The following is a 19,840-nucleotide window of genomic DNA, read 5'->3' as shown; positions in this document are numbered from 1 at the left end:
AGCAAAACTCAGCTTACCACCACCGGTGCTAATGGAGAAGACCCGCTGATCAAAGCAAGCGTATCCATGATAATCACTAAGATAATCTGTCTGGGACGATGGAAAAGAGAGCCTATATCTATGGACTGCCGATCGCTTCTCCTGGATGGAGTCGGCGGTTAGCCTGAGGCGTCCATCTCAGGCGTCCATGGGCCTGAGAACTCTGAACTGGCAAATGACACCGACACCGGCATGCCATGGATCCTCTCATTCGCCAATCCGCCAGGAATTTTCTCCCCAGGCGGCACGGTTCGCTCGTGGTTGCGGGTAACCGGCTTGGAGACTCACCATAGAACTCTTTCCAGAAAAGTAAGTCTTAGACGGCCAATTTCGCTTAGTGCGCCAAGTCCGTGGGAAGAAACTGGGAGTACGTGGACCGTCACCAATTGACAACTGATTTTGCGGGTAGAATCAGACAACCGGCCATAGCCATGGGTCTCCCAATAGTCCATTTCAGCCACACACTCGTAACTGAGTCGGTCTAGATCTCCGGAAGGGGTAAACTCGGGGTGGAAAAGAGTTTAATGTTTCATGCCCGAGGTCCGAACCAACTCGGACTTAGTGGCGCTGCTGCTCACATACATACTCACATAACGCAGCATCCCCTCCCTCCCTTCCACGTATAGGGAGGGAACAAGAGGGTTTGGGGGTGGCGGTTCAGAGGATTCGATATATTCACACCTCCAGCGTAGAATTGCCGGGTCAAGTCGCTTCATTTGGCGTGGCCACCCAGTGGGATAATGGGATGACCCGTCCACGAATCTGGGCGACTTCCGGCTGCACCTTATCCAGCAATCAGAGCGTCTCCTGCGCTGATGAAGTTCGCAGCGTGGCCCGCAGCTCCACTGTCCGAAACGCTGCCAAGAGTGTCCGCCTCGTCTGATCGTCAGCGGCCGTATCAGCACTTACGTTGTCACTGGCCGTGCCCGACCCAAATTATGGAGATTCCGTAATGCTTTGCGGAGTCTTAGCCTCCCCGATTTGTGCTGGCTCATGGGATTCCGTTTCGACGGTGTCGTGGATGGGGTGTGCTTGCAGGGGGCACCTCCATACTTGACTACTGTTCCCTGCGCGCCAGGGAGAAGATCTTTCGGATAGATACCCTCGACCGACGTCCACTTGGCTGCTTGACAGACAGCGACCGTCTGTCTTAATGACCCGGTCGTCTCCCGCTGTCCTCCTTCCTTCCTTTCCGCTAATCGTTGCCCTTTTCCCTAGCTAATCGTCACAATTTTTTTTCTTGGGGGAGGAACTCTTCCTCTCCTAGCCACTCCTTCAAAAATGTTGTTCTTCTGGGTTCTGTTGTTTCTTTCTTTTCGCGGGATTGTCGCGGAGGCGGAGGCGGACGATGATTTGATGTCCTTTGTGACGGTAGGAGAATTTCCAACGTACTTATATATAAATGATCTTTTTGCTGATGAGCAGCCAGCTTCCGGAAGTGAGAGCATTGAAGTTTAATGTTGCATACTACGATCGCGAATCGGTTAGCCCAGGCTACTGGTTCGTTGCGCCATATGGCGTGATTGACCCAGAAGCTCCCACGAAGCAATGGAAGCCTTGCCAAGTTGGACCCTACATCTATGATGCAGATGGCGTACGTTTCCTCATTCCTTATCCCAGAAATTCATTTCCCCCTTTCGTGAGGCAAGGGATATCTCTCAAAAATGAGTGAGGTCCCCGAAAGGAGTAAGTAGCTTACTAACCGGCCATACGTAGACTCTGGTTTGGGCCGGATCTTGCATGTTCGACAACCGCAACATTTTCGATTTCAAAGCCGTCAACAATATCGACGACAAACCTCACCTGTCCTTCATCCTTCAGCATGGCTATCAAGATGGTGGTAGAGACAAAGGATACGGATACGTACTCGACCAAAACTATGAGGTCGAAACGGCTGTGCCGGTGACCAACGATCTCTCAGCATTTAACATGCACGAGTTCAATGTCCTTCCTGGTGGAAAGACTGCTTTGGCTTGCGCATATCGCAACGAATATGTCGACCTGGGAGACCTCGGTCGTCCCAACGAATACGGCTGGGTTGTCGCCGGTGGCTTCGTCGAGCTGGACACCGCTACCGGCGAAGTCCTCTACGAATGGTCTTCTCTCGGCTACATCCCTATTCACGAGTCCGTGAAAGTCGATTCTCGCTCGCCGCCGGCTTCCCAACCCGGCTGGGATTATGTCCACGTGAACTCCATTGATAAGAGTACGACAGGAGACTACCTCTTGTCTGCGCGATTCACGAGCACCCTCTACCTGATCTCCGGCGAGGATGGACAGATCAAATGGCGCCTTGGTGGGAAGTACTCCGACTTCGTTCAGGACTTCACCTTCTCCAAGCAGCACCACGCACGTTTTGTCGAGTCCAACGCCACCCATGCCATTGTCTCCTTCCTGAACAATGCCTCTGATGAGGCCGAAAACGAGGAGGACACATCCGCAGCGATGTTCGTGCAGATCGACACCACGACGACCCCCATGACCGCGCGTCTGCTCAAGCGCTACAACCGCCCAGACAACGGCCTGACCCGTCTCCGCGGTAGTGTTCAGACCCTGCCGAACGGAAACATCTTCGTGGGCTGGAGTGAACAAGGCATGCAGAGCGAGCATTCGCCCGACGGCAAGGTCCTCATGCAAGGCCGTTTCGCATCCACCCGCTTCTCGACCTACCGGTCGTACAAATTTCCTTTCGTCGGCCGCCCTAACACTCCCCCGGACGTGATCGCCTCCGTCTACGGTACCGATGAGACCGACCTGGCAACGATCTTCCATGTCAGCTGGAACGGTGCCACCGACATCGCCACCTGGAACTTCTACGCGCGAGCCGACCGCCACGGCATCCCCGTCTTGATCGGCAACACGACCAAGTTCGACTTCGAGACCATGTACATCGCAGACGGCTATCTCGACTGGATCTCCGTCGAGGCCGTCGACAAGGACGGCAACGTCATCGGCTCCTCTCCCATCCACCGCACCGAGACCCCACAGAACTGGCGCCTGGCCGGCTTCCAGGGTGACACGAAGCCTACCGCCGATGATCCGACCATTCTTTACGGCCCCAAGCAGGCCGAGGTGGAAGAAGATGTGGAAGAGGTGGACCCCAATGCCGAGGCTAAGGAAGCAGCCAAGCAAGCAGCCATGGCCGTGGATAAGGCGTACGAGGTTATCCACGGAGTCGGTGGCTTGCTGATCTCTGTTCTGGTCATCTGCTCCGTGGGCGGGGTCCTGGCGGGCGGTTATTGGTTCCTTCGTCGTCGTCGTATGCAGGCATACCACGAGGTTCCGTCCGAAGAGGGCCAGTCCTTGACGGAAGTTGACAGGTCGAGGGAGTAAACCCGAAAAAGAGAGGGAAGCACGCTGTGAATAGAAGATGATATGGGTGCGAGCAAGACTTGGGGGGTTTGCTCGCTTGTTTGAAGGGCATTAAGGAAGGAAAAAGAAAGGAAGGAAAGACGGGTCATTATCTTTTGCATATCGCGGGCGTTCATGCATGTCTAGACTCCCACCATTTTTGTACCGTATATTCCCCCCTTGACGACTGACGTACATATTGACTACATTTAATCGGACTTGCATAAATAGACAGCCAGTGCACTTTGATTTAACTCAACAGAGTGGTGACTTTCCAGTTTTGATTTTCTGCTAGGGTATTGGGAAAAGAGACGTATCATAGAAACAAATTGGGGTTATCTCGTGAAACCATAAACGAGTAACTCGAAAAAGAAAGAGGAAGTAAAGAAGGAAGGAAAGAAAAAGAAGGAAAGAATATCACTCCGATCAATCCTCTCCCACCCTTCGAACACACCAGATTAAGCTTCATCTTCTCTATCAAACTGACGAGGACATTGGCGAAAGAGAAATATCAGTCATTTCCCTCTACCCGCAATTCCATGAAAGAGCAAGTCAACTCTCTAGCCAATCGCTCATCCTCCCTGATCTGAAATGCCTTGGGCTTCATGAATCGTTTTTCCAAGGTTTTGGCCATAATCTTCAACTTCTGGACCCCAAACCTCGGCATATCGAGATTGATCGTCACGACGTCCAAACCACCTTTAGCTTTGTATTCGGCAAAGGCCATCATTGGCAATGACCATGTTTCGCCGATCTCGAGGCTCATGGGCCAGTCACGGATGCGAAAGTAAATGTACAAGACTTGCAGTCCTGAACAGCACCTCACCAAGTTCTCACATGCCATTGTGAAAGCCCAGTCACTTCGGACCTTGTGGATACGATGCTCGGTTAAACTTGGTTCACTGTGCATTTCCTGGTTGATCTCGACATGTCGAATTGCAGGCTGTACTTCCGAGGGGATGGTGTTGAAGAAGCGGTTCATAGTCCTCGTCGAAGTGAAGACAAATTGGGTAGTGGAGTACAGCCACCAAAGGGTGTCGCAATAGATACTGCGACATGTAAAAACCAGTGCTATGGGCACAGGGAGTTGACTTTTCCGACAGGGGTCCTGAATTTGCTGCGTGACGGGATCGCGCGATCGAAGGGGGTTGTGGTAGAGGCGATAGTACACTCTCTTTGGGTGCTTAGTCGGATCTTTCTCGCTTCTTCGTATGAGCTCGACACGGTGAGGTTCAAATATATGGTCATAGATTTGGTCTCGAATTTCCGGTGGGAGCCGTTGGAATGGCGAGGGTATCTGCGCTACTGCTTCCCCTTCAGTCGAACCGGAAGATTGACGTTTGATATTGAAATATGGAGCTGTAGACATTGTAGTAAGATGTCTAGAATTCTGGGTTCTAGTATTGGCTGGAAATCTCTTCCTGGTTCTGCGGCCTCTGTAGTTGGAACGACTACGGCCGGGAGCTCCGTTACTGTTGTGTGCTCCCCATGATGGCTGAAAGTTGGCTGTATACATTTGTCCTCTAGAACGACCTCTCTGACTTTGATAGATATGTGATTGTCCTCCGCGGGACTGGGTGTGTTAGTGTGTGCATTGCATGTTGGGAGAGATCACTCACGTTCGAATGATGGTGCTGTTGACCTCGGGAGAAAGGCTGAGATTGTACAAGAGACTGTGTATGCAGAGCTGCTTGAAAGTGACCTCTGGGTGCTCTAGGTGCTCTAGGCGCTCTTGCATATGCACGGTTATTTCTCGGAGCTGGGGGGTGAGGGTGGAGCATCTTGCTGGTGGGAGACCGCATGAGCAGGGAGGAGAAGCTATGAGATGCCGAGAAGGTTGGGGTGAATGAGACAGCCAGAAGACAAAGAGATATGGTTGGAATACGTGCAAGAATGATGCGATACAGGTGGTGGCAGCGAGCAGTTGTTCACTAAATCAAGGACGAGTGGCAGCGAGAGATCGTTCACTTGATGAGATGCTGTAGATGGGTGTATTGAAGTGATGAATGTTGGCAAGAAGAGCTGTCAAGAGGTGAACGTATAGTATCCTACCTGTCCATGACCTTTATTAGATATCACAGTGCAATGAATCAGATCATTCAAATAACTGTATGTAGAGTAAATGAGAGAGAGGAAGAAGATGAAGCTATACAAGTGGAAGTAAGTAACACCACTCTCAGATTGTATAGATCAGGCCATCCGCGCTAGTCCCAAAGCAGCGAACACGAGATGAACTTCAACTTTCCTTTTCCTGCTTTTCTTTTTCCTCTCCTTCATCTGGGTTTGTCCTCTTCTGCGTTACTTCTTTTGCAAGTCTTGCAGTATAGTAGCTCAATCTGTATTGTCATCAATTCCCCTTCAGTTCCCCCTAATACTTTCTCCTCATCCCATCCCATTCCATCTCTTCCAATGTCTATCAAGTTACTACTACAGCGAGGAGCTACACTGCCGCCCGTGGTGGCCCCCCACCGACATCTCCGACTGTCTCTCCATCGCCCCTATTCGTCCTCTTCTTCCCTCTCTTCTTCCTCTTCCTCCTCTCCTCAATCCTCCAACAACCCTACCCAATACAGCCGCTCCAACTTCAAAGTCCTCCCCTTTGTTGCCCTCTTCGCTGTGGGCACCGGTTCCTACGTCTTACTCGTGAAATCCCGCACCGGCGTGCATAAACCCAAGCCCGGTTCCAACTGTATGTCCCTCTTCTCTGTACCTTGAACCCACACCACTGCCCACCACCACCCCTCTTCTCCCCTCCAACAATAACAACTTCCCCTACCTATTTACCTACCAACCAACCGACCAACAAACAAGCACCTAAGCTAACCACCTCACCTCCCTTCCTCCCCAGAATCCGATCCCACAAAACCAACCATCACCACCACCACCACCACCAAAATGACCACCCAACCCCGCTTCTCCCCCACCGACATCACCGTGGTCTTCATCCTCGGTGGCCCCGGCAGCGGCAAAGGCACACAATCCAGCAACCTAGTCCGCGACTACGGTTTCACCCACCTGAGCGCCGGCGACCTCCTGCGCGCCGAACAAGTCCGTGAAGGCAGCCAATACGGCGACCTCATCAAGACCTACATCCGCGAGGGCAAGATCGTGCCCATGGAAATCACCGTCGCATTGCTGTCCAACGCCATGGCCGACGCCCTGGCCTCCGGCAAGAAACAACAGCAAGAGGGTGGCCCCAAGCCCCGCTTCCTCATTGATGGATTCCCCCGCAAGCTCGACCAGGCCGTGTTCTTCGAGGATACGGTGTGTCCGTCGGAGATGACCCTGTTCTTGGATTGTCCTGAGGAGGTCATGGAGACGAGGTTGTTGAAGCGTGGAGAGACCTCCGGTAGAGATGATGATAATGCGGAGAGTATCCGGAAGAGGTTCCGTACGTTCGTCGAGACTAGCATGCCTGTTGTCAAGGCGTTCGAGGAGCAAGATAAGGTGGTTTCGGTGACGGCGACGGGATCGGTCGATGAGGTGTATGAGCGCATTCGCGAGGGATTCAAGAGTAAGGGCATTAATCCTTTGTAAGGTTGGTTTTTTTGGGTTTCTGAAAATATTATATTATATGTGTATGGTTGGGTGGTACATAGATGGATAGATGGTAGGTAGATACGTGAGAGCCACATTGATGAGTAGTACATTCAACTACATCATGATCCTAGTAGTAAATATATATATATATGCTTATATCTTGAGTAATTTACCCTTGCTGCAACACCCCAAATCGGTCTATGTATGTATAAAGTAGTAAGTACTTGGGAATATACATAAAAACTCAGTTACACACTCGGCATAACTCGTATCATTGTCAGTCAGGCTTTCCCCCCACCTTCTCATGATGAAATGTGGATATAAACCTGTCTAGAATCCAATAGCTACCATGATAAAATAAAAAAGAGAAATAAAAGGAAAATTGAGCCCGTGAGATGGAAATAAAGGGAAAATGGGGATAAAAAAAAGTGTAGACACAGCAGAACATTAACATAGAAAGAACACCTTCCAAGCCCACAACTCACAACAACACACAGAAAACTTTTTATTCATTCATCCCAATGTGTATGCTTCTCTGTGTATCAATCAATCATTCAACCAAACGGTCATCAGTCCTTTACTCCACGGCAACGGCCTCCGGGGCAGCGGCGGGTGCCGCAGGTGCTTGCTGCTGCTGCTGCTGTTGCTGTTGCTGCTGGTTGTTGTTGTTGTTGTGACGGCGACGGTCACCACCCTTCTTGTCGTTACCCTTGCCCTGGGCAGCCTCCTCGGCAGCCTGGGCCGCCTGCAGCCCCTCGCGAACAAACCGCTCCCGCTCGCTGCGAACAACACCCAGCACGTTTTCCAGGCTGCGGCGCCAGACCATCAGGCGACCCTGCACCTCGGCCCACTGCTTCTCGCCAAAGACACGGTAGGTGGCCCGGTGGACCAGGAACTCGGAGCGCAGCTGAGACAGCTTACCCTCGACGAGGCCAGCACGGATGGTGTCAATAACCCACTTCTCGACGTCGGTGGGCTCCACGCGGAGAGCCGTAGCGATCGTGGCGTAGGGGAGGGAGCGGGACGGGGTGGAAGCAGCCAGGGAGGCCAGAGTGAGCAGGCGCATCTTGTTCTGCAGGGCCTCGCCGGACTCAGCCAGAACGCCGCCGGAGATGCTGGCCAGGGGAGTAGCGGAGATAAAGGCCTCGTAGGCGTCGAGGGTGTCGGCGGTGAAGATCTCGAGCAGCTCAAAGAGGGTGCTGTCGCTGGACCGGAGGGCCTGGACGGCGTCGGAGGCAGTCAGGGGGGTGAAGTCGAAGACAGCCGGGTGGGTGAGAGCGGAGGTCAGGGCGCGGACAGCGAGATCGCGGGCCTCGGGGGCGCTGGCGTTGGCGGCAGGGATGGTCTGCAGGGCCTGGACGACATGGGTCTGAGCCAACTCGGGGTCACCAGAGGCCTGGGCGGCATCGGCAATGGCGAGGTGCAGGCGCTGGGCCTCGTCGGCGTCCAGCTCCCAGGCGGCGAGCCAGCTGGGCAGCTGAGCGACCAGCTGGGACTTGAGGGCGTCAAAGGCAATAGACGAGCTGGACTGACGGATGACGGCGACGGTAGCCAGGAGAACGTGGTAGCGGCTGGAGTCGGAAGGAGCAAGAGTGTTGAAGATGGTGGACAGGATGGAGATGGCCAAGGAGGGGCCGAACTGAGGGGAGGAAGAGATGGGTTTGGCGAGGTAGGTACAGATGCGGGACAGGAACATATCCGGGTCGGAGGCCTGGTGAACAAGGTGGACAAGAAGGTTGTAGGCGGAGATGATCTCTGTATAATATAAATTATTCGTCCGTCCGTCAGTCTCTAGATCCACGTCTCGTGTATAGAGGGGTGTTCTATCGATAATACGTACCCTTCTCGGGGGCGCTGTTCAGGACAACGGCCGCGGAGACCAACTTCTTGAGGACCTCATCGCGCTGCTTGCGGTCGGGCTCTGCTTCGGACTGTTCCTGCTCACGAAGGGGCTGCAGAAGCGGGGAGATCTCGGACTGGAGGCTGCTGGAGGCCTCAGACTTGCGCAGGGCGTCGATGTACTGGGCGAACTCGTCGGCGAGCTCGGTGAAGGAACCCTCGATGAGGAGGGTGGTGGAGGGGGCGGGCATGATGGGATGGGAGGTGGTGAGAAAAGGGTGAGGGGGGAAAAGGGAGGGAAAGAAATCAAAGGAAGAGGGAAGGGAAAGAGGGAAAGAAGCGAGAAGAGGCTTTGGGGATTGATCGAATCGACTTGGTGTTGCGAGACTGACTCTGTGGAAGGGATTTGGGCGGTGGAGAAAATTCAGTGTGGGAAAAACTCTTGGCGCCGCTGCATCGGGAGATCGTCTCGACATTTACTACGGAGTACTATTATTGTTCCATTACTTCAGAAGTCTTAAACAACAATCACAACTTTTTTTTTTCTGGTTTCATTTCATACTAGTCAACTCAGTACTCAATCTGCAATTATTACAAGAATAACTCCCAGGCGCGCTTGGGGGAATCGTACGAGAATAAAATAAAAAGAACCATCAAGTCGTAGAACATGCAACTGCAACTGGAACCCTCCTTCTGTTCCCCGGCCATCATTACAACATCTTCCCCCTTCTCATTACAACACGGCCAATTGCGACCCCAATGTGATTATTACATCCAGCAATAACAGTACTCCCCATTTTCCTCTCACCCAAGACTGATCATTTACAGAATCAGGCGCAAACCAACGAACAGCACGGTCGCCAACAGGCCCGTAGCGTGCTCCTGAGCCAGACGCATCGCCGCGTTGGCAGTGGTCGAAGACGAGCTGCTGCTGCTGGTGGTAGAGGCGCTCGATCCACTGCTACCAGAACCAGTGCTGCTGGACGAGCCGGTGGACGTGGTCAAAGAGGCGGCCGTCGTGGTGGTCGAAGAGGTAGTGCTCGAGGCCGACGCATTCAACGTGCCACAGTCCTTGTCGCGCGTCTCCTGGCACTGTTCCTGCTCATCGAGAGAGGGCGAGTCCTCAATGCACTGAGCGTAGGTGGCCTCGCAGACAAAGAAGGGGATGGTCTGAGTGTACTCCGCGACATCGGCAGTGGAGCCATTGGAGCAGACGCAAGAAAAGTCCAGGGTGCTCTGCCAAACCGGTTAGCGGGTGCAAGGGTACAAAAGCGCCGAGAGTGCTGGTGCCACCTACCGGATCACACGAGTTGCTCGTAGCAACACCTCCGCAGATTTCAGGGCAAGAGTTGCGCTCAGCAGTGCACCAGGAGTCTAGATGGCAGTAGTCAGTAAATGAGTGCTGGTCATTCATCCACCAGAAGTGTCTTACTCCGCTCCGACAAGCTGATGGCGCTGATGTTGAAGTCGCTGGGAAGAGTGTAGTTGCTGGACGCGGTGGCCGCGACAGCCAGAGACATCAAGACGAGAGGAAGCATGGCGAAAGAGCTACTGTCGGTAGAGCTGAGCTGGAAATGCAGAAAGTAAGATAGATTGTTGGGTGAGGTATGAGATGTTTATCTGGGATTGGATAGTCTGGCAATGAGATAAAAGAGGCAGACAATCAATGGATGGATGGAATGGAAGAGGAGAAGGGAGGAAGGGAGACCAGGAGGAGAAAGAAGAAGAAGAGGCAGCAGAAGAATGGAGGAGGAGAAGAGAAGAGAAGCGAAGAAGAGGAAGCGACGGAGGGAAGAAAGAAGAAAGCCGGCGATAAGAGGACAAAACGGGAAGGGGCAGCAAAAACAAGACAGGAATTCCGGCTGTTTATTTATTTTAGTCTCTTTTATTTTATTCGAGCAGAAGATTCTTGCTGCCGGGACGTGAATGAGAACCAGTGGAGGAGAGTGATTGGATGCGTTTAAACTAGCAAAGTAGTATAGCTAAAGGAACTAGATAGATACTGCTGCTAGCTGGACTAAGTACGACTAAGTACTGACTGGGTCTGCAGGAGGAGAGACGGTGCAGGAGTCCTGATCATAATAATTATAATAATAAGAAACAATAGTATAATAATACTCAGACTAATAGATAACATCCATACGTCGTGTGTTTCAATTCTCGAAAGCAAATTGAAAAAGAGTCGATAATCATCACTGACTGTTTCTCAGACTTTCCCCCTCATTTCTGGCTCCAATTTCCCGTTCCTTGTTTTGGTGCAGCAACGGACTCATGATTTGGCCGGCGATTTGTTTGTTGCCCTACGCGAGGGATACTAATTAACCCTCGAGGAGGAAGTCGCAGACTTGCAGATGCCCTGTCTGGTTTCCATTGGTCCACCTGCAAGAGAGACAAACTCCTCTCCAAGACATACTCAGTCCTCACCACAGAGACAAGAGAGACACCAGTAGAAAAGAAAAAAGGCAAATGTAAAGAAAATTGGAGAATTGAAGAATTTTTCTACCCATTTGTCGCTGCCTGGAATGTGCAACAATTCTCCAATTTTTTTTTACTTCTACCGTTTCTCAATTTTTTCCCCCTCTTTTTTTTTCCTGAATGGAATGGCATGAGAGAATGCTGGCGGCTGGTTGATCCGGGATATTCGGTGTGAGTGAGTCCCCTCTTGGGGCCCTCGCAGGACTGATTTCTCCTCTTTGTTATCGATTCATCCCCGGTAGCGCCGTGAGCTAAAGTGACCGGCGCAACAGATGAGTGGCTGCAGAACTGGAGCCTAAAAACTAGTCGAGCGTTAGTCGCGACGGGCGTCCATGGCATACGTAGCTCGGGCTTCAGGTGGTTTCCAAATGTTTATCCAGCCAGTCAGTTCGGCAGAAGGGAAGCAAGCAGTCTAGTCAATTTTTGTCCGGTGTGTCAGGGGAATGGTGTTGATGGGATGATATTAATAGTTATTATCAGACAACTACTAGCAAATAATTGGGCGTGGCGACGGAGATATGTTTAGCCAAATATGAAGTCGAATAAATAGATGGTGGTTTTACTGTATAGAAAAGAAGCGAGCGATCCTGAATGAAAATGAATAGGATTTACTCCGCTTTGCTTTTGCCGAATTCAAGGCTGGGCACATGATATCAAAACAGTCATACCCCAATCCGGCAAGGTCCTTCCGGTATCCCAGTAGTAACCGGTTCAGTACCGTCCGAGACAGACGTTCTTTACCAGGAACCATACCAACCTGAGTAAATTGACGGTATTGTACCTTGCGGGAAAAGCTGCAACAATGTGATTCCGCCGAGTTATCCCTCGGCTGATCTCCTCCACTCATTCCTTCCATCCAGACTATTGCTTCCGTTCCCCTCATCCCTCTCTTCTACTCTGAAACATCATATCATCTATCTCAATTCGACACCTCACACAACCACACCACCTCCTATCCCTCTAATTCCACATCAATTCATACATTACCGACTTGTAAATATGTCCTCTTCAATTCTCGACACCCCCGACCCCGCCTCCTTATCCCCCTTCCTCAATGCCTCCTCCGCATCTCTCCGATCTCTCCTCCATCACCCAGACTACCTCCCCATCCGCACCTATTCGCGCATCCCTAAACCCTCCACCGGCGAAGATGGCTACTTCGCCAACACCTTAGCCACCGACCGCACTATCCCCCACGTCCTGACACTCCGTCGACGTCCGCACCTCCTCTCTCTTCTCCCCAACTCCCCGCCCATCTGGCCCGCTCCCACCGGTGCCCCGACTCCAATTGAAGATCCCGATTTGATCCTCATCCTGGACATTGCTGCCCCCGGTGTCTCGGGCCATCCGTCTACTGCTCATGGCGGAGTCCTGGCTACGTCTCTCGACGAGGCCATGTCCTATGCTGTGGCACTGTATGCGCCGGAGACGGGCCCGAAGTTGGTAGAGGATGAGCAGCCGGATGGTCCGCATGTCCCGCCGACGCCGCGCGGAATGCTCTATACTGCCCAATTGGACATCCGCTACAAGAGTCCCGTTGCTGCGCCGGGGTATCTGGTCGTTCGGACTAAGGTCCTCGCTCGTGTGGGTCGCAAGTTCTGGGTGCGCGCGCAGGCCTTCCAGCCGCAGGATACAGAAGGTGCCGTTGCCTCTCCCCAGGCGGAGGGAGAACCAATGCGTCTTACCACGGATGCGATGGCGTTCTGGATGCAGACGGGACCGTCGCTCTAAGTCTTTCTTTTTCTTCTTGCTGTTTGTTCTATAGATCTAGATTCTATTACCCGTGTATATAGTATATGTACATATTGCATCGACCGGTAGATAGAGCCAGTCGTTCGGAGATAGAAAAACAGAGAGAAAGAAAGGAACAGGGTCGAGGATGATGATGATGAGCCAGAAAAAAGGGTGGAAGGGGGGAAAGAAAGCGAAGCATCTACAACTTCGCACGAGACCCGATATTGCGACTGGCACTCAACACCAAGCCCACCTGCGTACTCAACGCCACCACATCCCCCTTATCATCCACGACCGTGACATCCAAATCCGTGCGTCCATCCCGCACCTTCTTCGTATACACCCGACTATACAACCACTCGACCCCTTCCTCGGGCAACCTCTTCTTCAGATCAATATTCAACGTGACCGTGGGGAACCAAAACAACCCCTTCCCACCCCCGACCGCCGCCTCCTCCGCCGCATCATCAAACCCAGCCAACGCCGTAGGAAACATATCCGTCAAATACACCAGCGCCTCATTAGTCCACCGCGCATTCACATCCCCCGCAGGCCGGAACCTCGCCCACTGCTCCGCATTCATCTTCCTCTGCTTCCTCTCCTCCTCACTAAGCTCAACAGGCACATAGAACTCCGTCTGCCCCGTCGCCTTCCGGAACTCCGAATGCTCCGGTATAAGCTTTCCCCACGCCCCATCGCGCCCTGTCCTTCCTAACGTCTCCAAATCCACCGACCCATCTCCTTTCGACCCAGCCGCCGGCACAGGACTGCTAACCTTCCACCCAGTCGTAGCACTAAGTCCCTCTTCGGCGTCCGCGGGACTAACGGTAATGTATCCTGCCACCTTGACTTCGAGGTCCTCGTCGTCTTCATCTTCACCCTTCTTCCCTTCCGTAGTAGACGTCTGTGATTTCTTCCGCTTGCCGCTATCAGGCTTCTGGAGCAGCATCACATGCAGCGTACTCGTCCGCCGTCCCAGCTTCGTATCCTCGACTTTCAGCACGGCGGGACCGGCCGACGTGCGGCGGAGGAAGGCTAGTTGCATGGAGATCGGGGTCGCGGGGCTGTTCTTGTAGAGAGCTGGGTGGGTGTGCGCGAAGTGCACGAGGGCGAGACGGTACAGGACGGAGGTGGTGTAGCCGCCGTGGGGGACTGTAGTAGACAGTGAGTATGCGATATGTGGAACAGGGAAGCAAGGTGTATGTGTATATCCTACCTGCTCCGATGCACCATTCTTTGCGAAGATGGGCTGAGTAGCGGTGCGAGCTGAGGGGAGTTACTTTGATCGCGGACTCGAAGGCCGGGCCGTGGGCTGGAGGATGAGGGGGAGACATTATCGGTATGTAGGTCGGTCTCCTATGTAGGAAAGAAGGTGGTGTGGTGTATGTATGTGTAGGTATTAGAGAGAGTCTCTGGTCAGTATGTTCTACCCATGAAAGAAAAGGAGAGACCAAAAGTTAAGAGATGAAAATCTAGTTATCTGGTTATCTGGCTGTTCTATCTAAAACAAAAATGGATACCGAGGGAGACCAAGTCCGAAGCGGGAAAATGCCTCGGTTGAATCTTCCACTGAGCGGATTACTAACCCGTCACAAGATTTAGTTATCTATAAACCAACTACACGGTGAGTTAGTTATCTATTGACTGTTACTGTGTAGATCACTATCAGGGACATAGTTTACGGCTTCATATTAGACCATGTGGTTTGGAGATTCTGCGTGTATTATGGCCTCGTCTATGTGACCCCTTGAACTCCCGCAGCTGCTCTCTTTCCCTCTCATTCTATATTTCTTTTCACCCCCCAAATACATTAAAATCCAGCCCGCACGCCTGTCTGCTTGTTTCTGCTTTTGTAATTGGAGATGTTCAAATAACAGTGTACTGATATGCCCGAGATATGTACCCATTTCATGCAACGCAAGTCCATCATGTACGCTTCAAGTCATGTACTCGTAGATATGCTCATTCCGCATCGTTCGTCTTTTTATGACCCACTTCGGGTTGCCGCCAGCTTCTCCAGACACGACAAGACTCCTATCCATCAACGTGCAGTTAGCATCCTTCCACTCATTACAATCTAGGGAGAAAATCTTACCAGTCACTCCTTGTGTCAAAGTTGCCTTTGCCTCCGTGCTACGAGATCCGAGCGTCACCGTCATGGCGTAGTTGACTGCCCGCGCATTGTCCAGCTTGTTCGCCCACCGGAATACCGATTCGTCATCGCGACCATCTCCGATTGCTAGCAGGAAATCCGGCCGCGGCACATTCTCGTCCCGTTGGCTCTGCTTGAGACATGACCGCCATGCCACTTCCGCTGCCGACGCCTTGTTGATGCCCGCCGGCTCCACCACCAGCGCACGCTCCACGGGCACTGCATGCACCCCTTGACTCAAACAGGCATCATTAATGTGGCCCGCACACTCCGACGCCAGCCGCGATGCTGCCACCTGGTCCTCCGCCGACTCGTAGTGGAACATGAGCGAGCAGTGCCGCTGTTCCACCCAGCTGCCTTCTGCGCGTTCCTGGTAGTACTCTAAGATATGTGACACTGCTGCCTTCCACGCGTCCGTCTGAACCTTGTCCGTCAGCTTCAGCCAGGTCTCCGAGTTGGGCTCGCGCACGAAGCACCCGTTCTCGGCGATCAAGCCCAGGTTGGTGACCAGCCGGAACAGCCGCTCCATCTCCTCAGGCATGCGGGCGCTCATCACATACACCACGTTCCGCGGATCCTCGGTTAGTTCGGCCAGCGTCGTGATTGCACGCTGCGGCGTCGTCACGATGATACTCTTTGGTGAGCCCCAGGAGGCGAGTGTGCCTTCATAGTCCACGATGATCAGCCGGCGCGACGACCGATGGTACATTTCCTCCAACTTGTTTGTCTGGAGCCGAGGCACGGCCATGATTTCCCGGGATGACTGCTCGTTCCAGACCCGGCTCAACGTCATACTGAATGACTTGACCCAGTTGTGGGTGGAGTTCTGCAGCACTGCCTGGTGCATCTTCGTCCACACTTCCTGGCGCTCTTGCTCATCCCTCGATAAGGCGGTATGGATGGCTTCCGCACATTGACGGTAGTCCCAGGGGTTGACCAGAAGGGCATGGTCGCCAAACACAGACGCGCTGCCAGTGAACTCGCTCAGTATCAGGGATCCGTACTTTTTGTTGCCCCATTTACCGTCCTGACAGTAGACGAACTCATGGCTGGTCAAGTTCATTCCTTCACGCAAGCTGGTAATAATCAAGGCGTCTGCCACGGAAATCAAGGCAAGATACTGGGGGAAAGCCAGATCCTGTTTCAAGAAGACCAATGGCTGATGCGCAAGCGTGGAGTGAGTGGAGTTGATCCGCATCGCAATATCGGAAATGGTTGCTTCCAGCTCGGGCTGCTCGGTGGTGCTGGTTGCCACCTGGATCAACACCACCTGGTCTCGCCATTCGGGATACGTGTTGAGGAAGAGTTCGTAGCTCAGCAGTTTCTGTCGAATTCCGCGTACCTGATCGATCTTGTCTCGCGACACGATGAGTCGCTTGCCCTCGTAACGCTCCGAGATGGTCTTAATCCATCGTTCCACGTCTGCGGCCTGCCGGCGTTGATCCCATGAAGTCGGGTCAATGCCAATCGAGAACTTGCTCACGTTGACAAAACGATCCTCCAACTGCAGTCCATCATTGGTAGCCTCCACATTGAGGATGCGGCTGCACGTCTGGAGGAAGTGCCGACAATACTCATCCGTCTGGAATCCGACTAAATTAGCACCCAGCATTCCCTCGAGAAGCTCCTTGCGAGGCGCCAGGCACCGGAACACCTCCGACGATGGGAAGGCAATGTGGAGGAAAAAGCCAATCTGGGCATCGGGAAGCAGTTTCCGCAGCATGGCCGGGACCAGCAGCAGGTGGTAATCCTGCACCCAGATGGAATCACCACGCTTCCAGTTCTTTGCGATGCGTTCGGCAAAGGCTTGGTTTGTTTTGACGTAGTAGATCCAGGAATGGTCCTCGTAGGCCTTGCTCTTGGGGTTGTCCGGAATCTGATAATGGAACACGGGCCAGAGGATCGTCTTGCAGAAGTGTGTATAGTGGCCATCAAAGTCACCATCACTGACGTAAACGGTCACGGAGCCGTACTCATCTTCGAGCTTCTCGGCGATGGCCTCCTTGGTGTGCTCCGGCAGCGCATCAGTGGGCATCCCCAACGTACCCACCCAGACCTTGTCTTCCAGCTGTCCGGCGTCCGTGGCCGATCGCACGGCGTTGCGCAAGCCTCCGTTGCCCTGCTCGGCCGTTTCGATCGTCCAGTCGGCGTATGAGAATGAGCCTTTGCGGCTGTGGTCCGCCCAGCTGTCCCGGATATGCGAGGTTGGCGTCTTTGGGACCGATCGCGGCTTTTCTTTGGGCGCTTCTGTCCCTGAAGGTCTAATTTCTTGATGCTTGAGGATCGAGGGCGAGGCCGGAAATGCCGCTCGCGGGCGAGGTTGGTTCAGGGCCAAGGTGGAACCCCAGGCTGGGGAGTGAGCTTCGCTCTCCGTCAACAAGGCCACATCGCCGTCGGTCTTGGGGAAAGGATATCCGGTGTGCTCTTGTTCCGCCTTGGAAATATCTGTGGAGAAAATGCATTCATGTTCAGTAGTGGCACCAGGTGTAAGGCCGACTTGGGGCGCTCCATTGTTCCTCTCGAACAAGCTCAGAGTCGCGTTCGGGTTAGGAGTAGGATTCTCAGCGGGATTGGTTGGTTGAGGGCTCGTCCCCTCCGCCGGACGAATCTCGGGTTCATTCTGATGGAAATTAACCGTGTAGGGTAGAAAACTGAACCACCACACGCCGGTCAGAGAGGACCCTAAGAATGGTGTATAGTGGGTAGTCACTTACAGTGAAGCGATGTAGATAGTCATGTTGACAGCGGGGTAGCTGGGACCCCGGGACGAGTCAAACCCAGTAACCGAAAGAGAAGAGTAGAAGACGAGGACGAGATGTACAGAAGACTGAAAATTAACCTACGACTAAGAGGTAGATCGCGACGGGACAATGGGAAGAAGAGGAAGGGATGGACAGGGAGGAAACGGGGAGAGAGAAGATGGAAGAAGGTGAATGGAAGAACAAAAAAGTGCAAGTTCTCATGGCTACGTCATGTGCTGGTGAAAGGAAAAGCAAAGCAACCCAGCGGGTTTTTTTTGTTTGATTGTGTTGGGTATGTCTGGTTCCAAGTTGACACCATTCTTAGGTAATTCTCTCCATTTCCATCAGACGATTCTCTTGTCTACCAGAATTTATTTTCAGTATTCTGGCATTCCCTGTTTTTTGCCTAAATGATTCCCCTGCTTTGGGGGACTTTGAACAAGTCTTTCTGCTGATGTTCTTCACGGGTCTCCACTCGGTCCCGCCATTGGCCCAAATCATGCTAGTCGGTCACATGACCTTATCTCCGCCGATCAGTTTCGGCTGCCTCAGGCGCTTAATCCCTCCCTTCCATTTCCGGCGCATCGATTCTCCGCTTCTATCTTTCTTCCTCTTCTTCCTCTTCGTTCCCTCTCCTAAAACTGTCTAATTCCTGATTCCCCTGTATACTCACCCTGCCATGCCCTTGCGCGTTACTTCGGCTCCCGTTTCTGGTATCAGGAAAAACCGAAAACCCGCTACCCCGAGGCCGCGGGCCTCTCCCTTCGCCGCCCATGCCCGTCGCAAACCTTCGGCGCCGTCATCATCCGGCATCTCCAAGATCTCCAGCGAGCAGGATGAGTACGAGCAAGGCCCCCTTCCGGATCTCGGGCCATCACGATACATTCCCGAGACTGCTCCCGTAACAGATGTGGTCGAGGCTCTCCAGTACATCCGCAACAGCATATTTGAAGATCTACCCCGCCGAGCGGGCATGAATAGCACGCGCATCGCCGAGGTTCTCAACTTTCGTCGCTCCCTGCCTCCCCTCGCCTCCGTCGCACACGTTCATACTCTGCTGGAAGCACCCACCAAGGTCGAGAAGGAAATCATGGAGCTAGTTCGCGCCGGTCGGGTCCGCCGCTTGATTGTCCCCGGGAGAGGGAATGATGCCGCGGGCTTAGGCGATTGCTTAGTGTTAAGTGAGGAGTGGGACCGCTTGGTGCTAGATAGCCCTGCATTGGAAGCACCCCTGAAAGGTGAGGCTATCGCTTCTATTCAGTCATTGAGACAGCAAGCTGATCCGTGTCAGAGAAATTTCTCGCGCTGCTTGGTCGGATCGGAAACACATGTGCAATTCCCGGAGCCGCTTTCACTCCGCCGGAGTGTATGGCCCTGGTTCGGGCTGGATTTCTCGTCTCTTCTTCTTCTCTCGCGAAAGGCTCATCCAGCTTAGCTTCCCTCCCTATTCTCCCTACAACTTCGACTACTCCAGCCTCCGCAAGTCGAAGTGGCGCTTACCCACCACACGAGGTCGGAGCGAACCCTCGCTCATCATCAACTACCGCGACACTCTTTCTTTCACTTCCAAACACAGGCCCCTACCTTCGTCTGCTGAGCGCTGGCCGCTCACACCTCCTTTCTCTTCTGAAAAGGTCTAGTTCGAACGAGGTCCCTGTATACCTCCTGCGTGACCGCTGGGATGGGGCGGTCGAGAGTGAAAAGAGCTTCAGTGTGGCGAAGAGAGTTCGGGGCGAGTTTTCCGGCATCTTGCCAGGCCGGACAAAAAAGTACAAGGATCTCTACGGGATGAACTTCCGCTGGGCTCTGGAGGAGGCGCTCGGGGCGGGGTTGGTCGAGATCTTCGACACTGGCAGCGTTGGCCCCGGGGTGCGTTGCTTGTGATCAAGAGGTTGTCCAAGCAAAGGATGATTCTAGACCAAAAGACTTGAGGCACGAAGTGAAGCATGCTGCCATATAGTCTTGGCTG

General features: G+C 53.1%; 9 protein-coding genes across 9 annotated transcripts; 4 read left to right on the top strand and 5 right to left on the bottom strand.

Annotated features, from left to right (window-relative positions):
* Positions 1–1,320: 1,320 nt before the first annotated feature.
* Positions 1,321–3,372, top strand: AtWU_09149 (uncharacterized protein; the record flags this gene model as incomplete). Its single annotated transcript, XM_035504256.1, has 3 exons — positions 1,321–1,410; positions 1,469–1,633; positions 1,756–3,372. The coding sequence occupies 3 exons, from the start codon at positions 1,321–1,323 to the stop codon at positions 3,370–3,372; spliced, it is 1,872 nt and encodes a 623-aa protein (XP_035360149.1).
* Positions 3,373–3,901: 529 nt separating this feature from the next.
* On the bottom strand, positions 3,902–4,759 carry AtWU_09148 (uncharacterized protein; the record flags this gene model as incomplete). Its single annotated transcript, XM_035504255.1, has 1 exon — positions 3,902–4,759. One exon carries the CDS (start codon positions 4,757–4,759, stop codon positions 3,902–3,904), a length of 858 nt encoding a protein of 285 aa, XP_035360148.1.
* Positions 4,760–6,285: 1,526 nt separating this feature from the next.
* ura6 (uridylate kinase ura6) lies at positions 6,286–6,927 on the top strand (the record flags this gene model as incomplete). Its single annotated transcript, XM_035504254.1, has 1 exon — positions 6,286–6,927. One exon carries the CDS (start codon positions 6,286–6,288, stop codon positions 6,925–6,927), a length of 642 nt encoding a protein of 213 aa, XP_035360147.1.
* A 580-nt stretch (positions 6,928–7,507) lies between these two features.
* Positions 7,508–9,020, bottom strand: AtWU_09146 (PCI domain protein; the record flags this gene model as incomplete). Its single annotated transcript, XM_035504253.1, has 2 exons — positions 7,508–8,685; positions 8,771–9,020. 2 exons carry the CDS (start codon positions 9,018–9,020, stop codon positions 7,508–7,510), a joined length of 1,428 nt encoding a protein of 475 aa, XP_035360146.1.
* Positions 9,021–9,591: 571 nt separating this feature from the next.
* AtWU_09145 (uncharacterized protein) lies at positions 9,592–10,307 on the bottom strand (the record flags this gene model as incomplete). Its single annotated transcript, XM_035504252.1, has 3 exons — positions 9,592–10,005; positions 10,067–10,143; positions 10,202–10,307. 3 exons carry the CDS (start codon positions 10,305–10,307, stop codon positions 9,592–9,594), a joined length of 597 nt encoding a protein of 198 aa, XP_035360145.1.
* Positions 10,308–12,243: 1,936 nt separating this feature from the next.
* On the top strand, positions 12,244–12,975 carry AtWU_09144 (PaaI family thioesterase; the record flags this gene model as incomplete). The annotated part of the gene is made up of 1 exon (XM_035504251.1): positions 12,244–12,975. One exon carries the CDS (start codon positions 12,244–12,246, stop codon positions 12,973–12,975), a length of 732 nt encoding a protein of 243 aa, XP_035360144.1.
* A 202-nt stretch (positions 12,976–13,177) lies between these two features.
* AtWU_09143 (thioesterase family protein) lies at positions 13,178–14,312 on the bottom strand (the record flags this gene model as incomplete). Its single annotated transcript, XM_035504250.1, has 2 exons — positions 13,178–14,130; positions 14,195–14,312. 2 exons carry the CDS (start codon positions 14,310–14,312, stop codon positions 13,178–13,180), a joined length of 1,071 nt encoding a protein of 356 aa, XP_035360143.1.
* Positions 14,313–14,962: 650 nt separating this feature from the next.
* Positions 14,963–17,867, bottom strand: AtWU_09142 (putative alpha,alpha-trehalose phosphate synthase subunit TPS3; the record flags this gene model as incomplete). The annotated part of the gene is made up of 3 exons (XM_035504249.1): positions 14,963–15,012; positions 15,074–17,781; positions 17,845–17,867. 3 exons carry the CDS (start codon positions 17,865–17,867, stop codon positions 14,963–14,965), a joined length of 2,781 nt encoding a protein of 926 aa, XP_035360142.1.
* A 683-nt stretch (positions 17,868–18,550) lies between these two features.
* AtWU_09141 (Stk19 family serine/threonine-protein kinase) lies at positions 18,551–19,755 on the top strand (the record flags this gene model as incomplete). Its single annotated transcript, XM_035504248.1, has 2 exons — positions 18,551–19,109; positions 19,163–19,755. 2 exons carry the CDS (start codon positions 18,551–18,553, stop codon positions 19,753–19,755), a joined length of 1,152 nt encoding a protein of 383 aa, XP_035360141.1.
* Between the last annotated feature and the right edge of the window lie 85 nt (positions 19,756–19,840).

The sequence above is a fragment of the Aspergillus tubingensis genome (genome assembly GCF_013340325.1).
Source record: "Aspergillus tubingensis WU-2223L DNA, scaffold_10, whole genome shotgun sequence".
In the NCBI taxonomy this organism is placed as follows: domain Eukaryota; kingdom Fungi; phylum Ascomycota; class Eurotiomycetes; order Eurotiales; family Aspergillaceae; genus Aspergillus; species Aspergillus tubingensis.
Note: the sequence above shows the minus strand (reverse complement) of the source record. Positions and strands in the feature narration are given on the sequence as shown.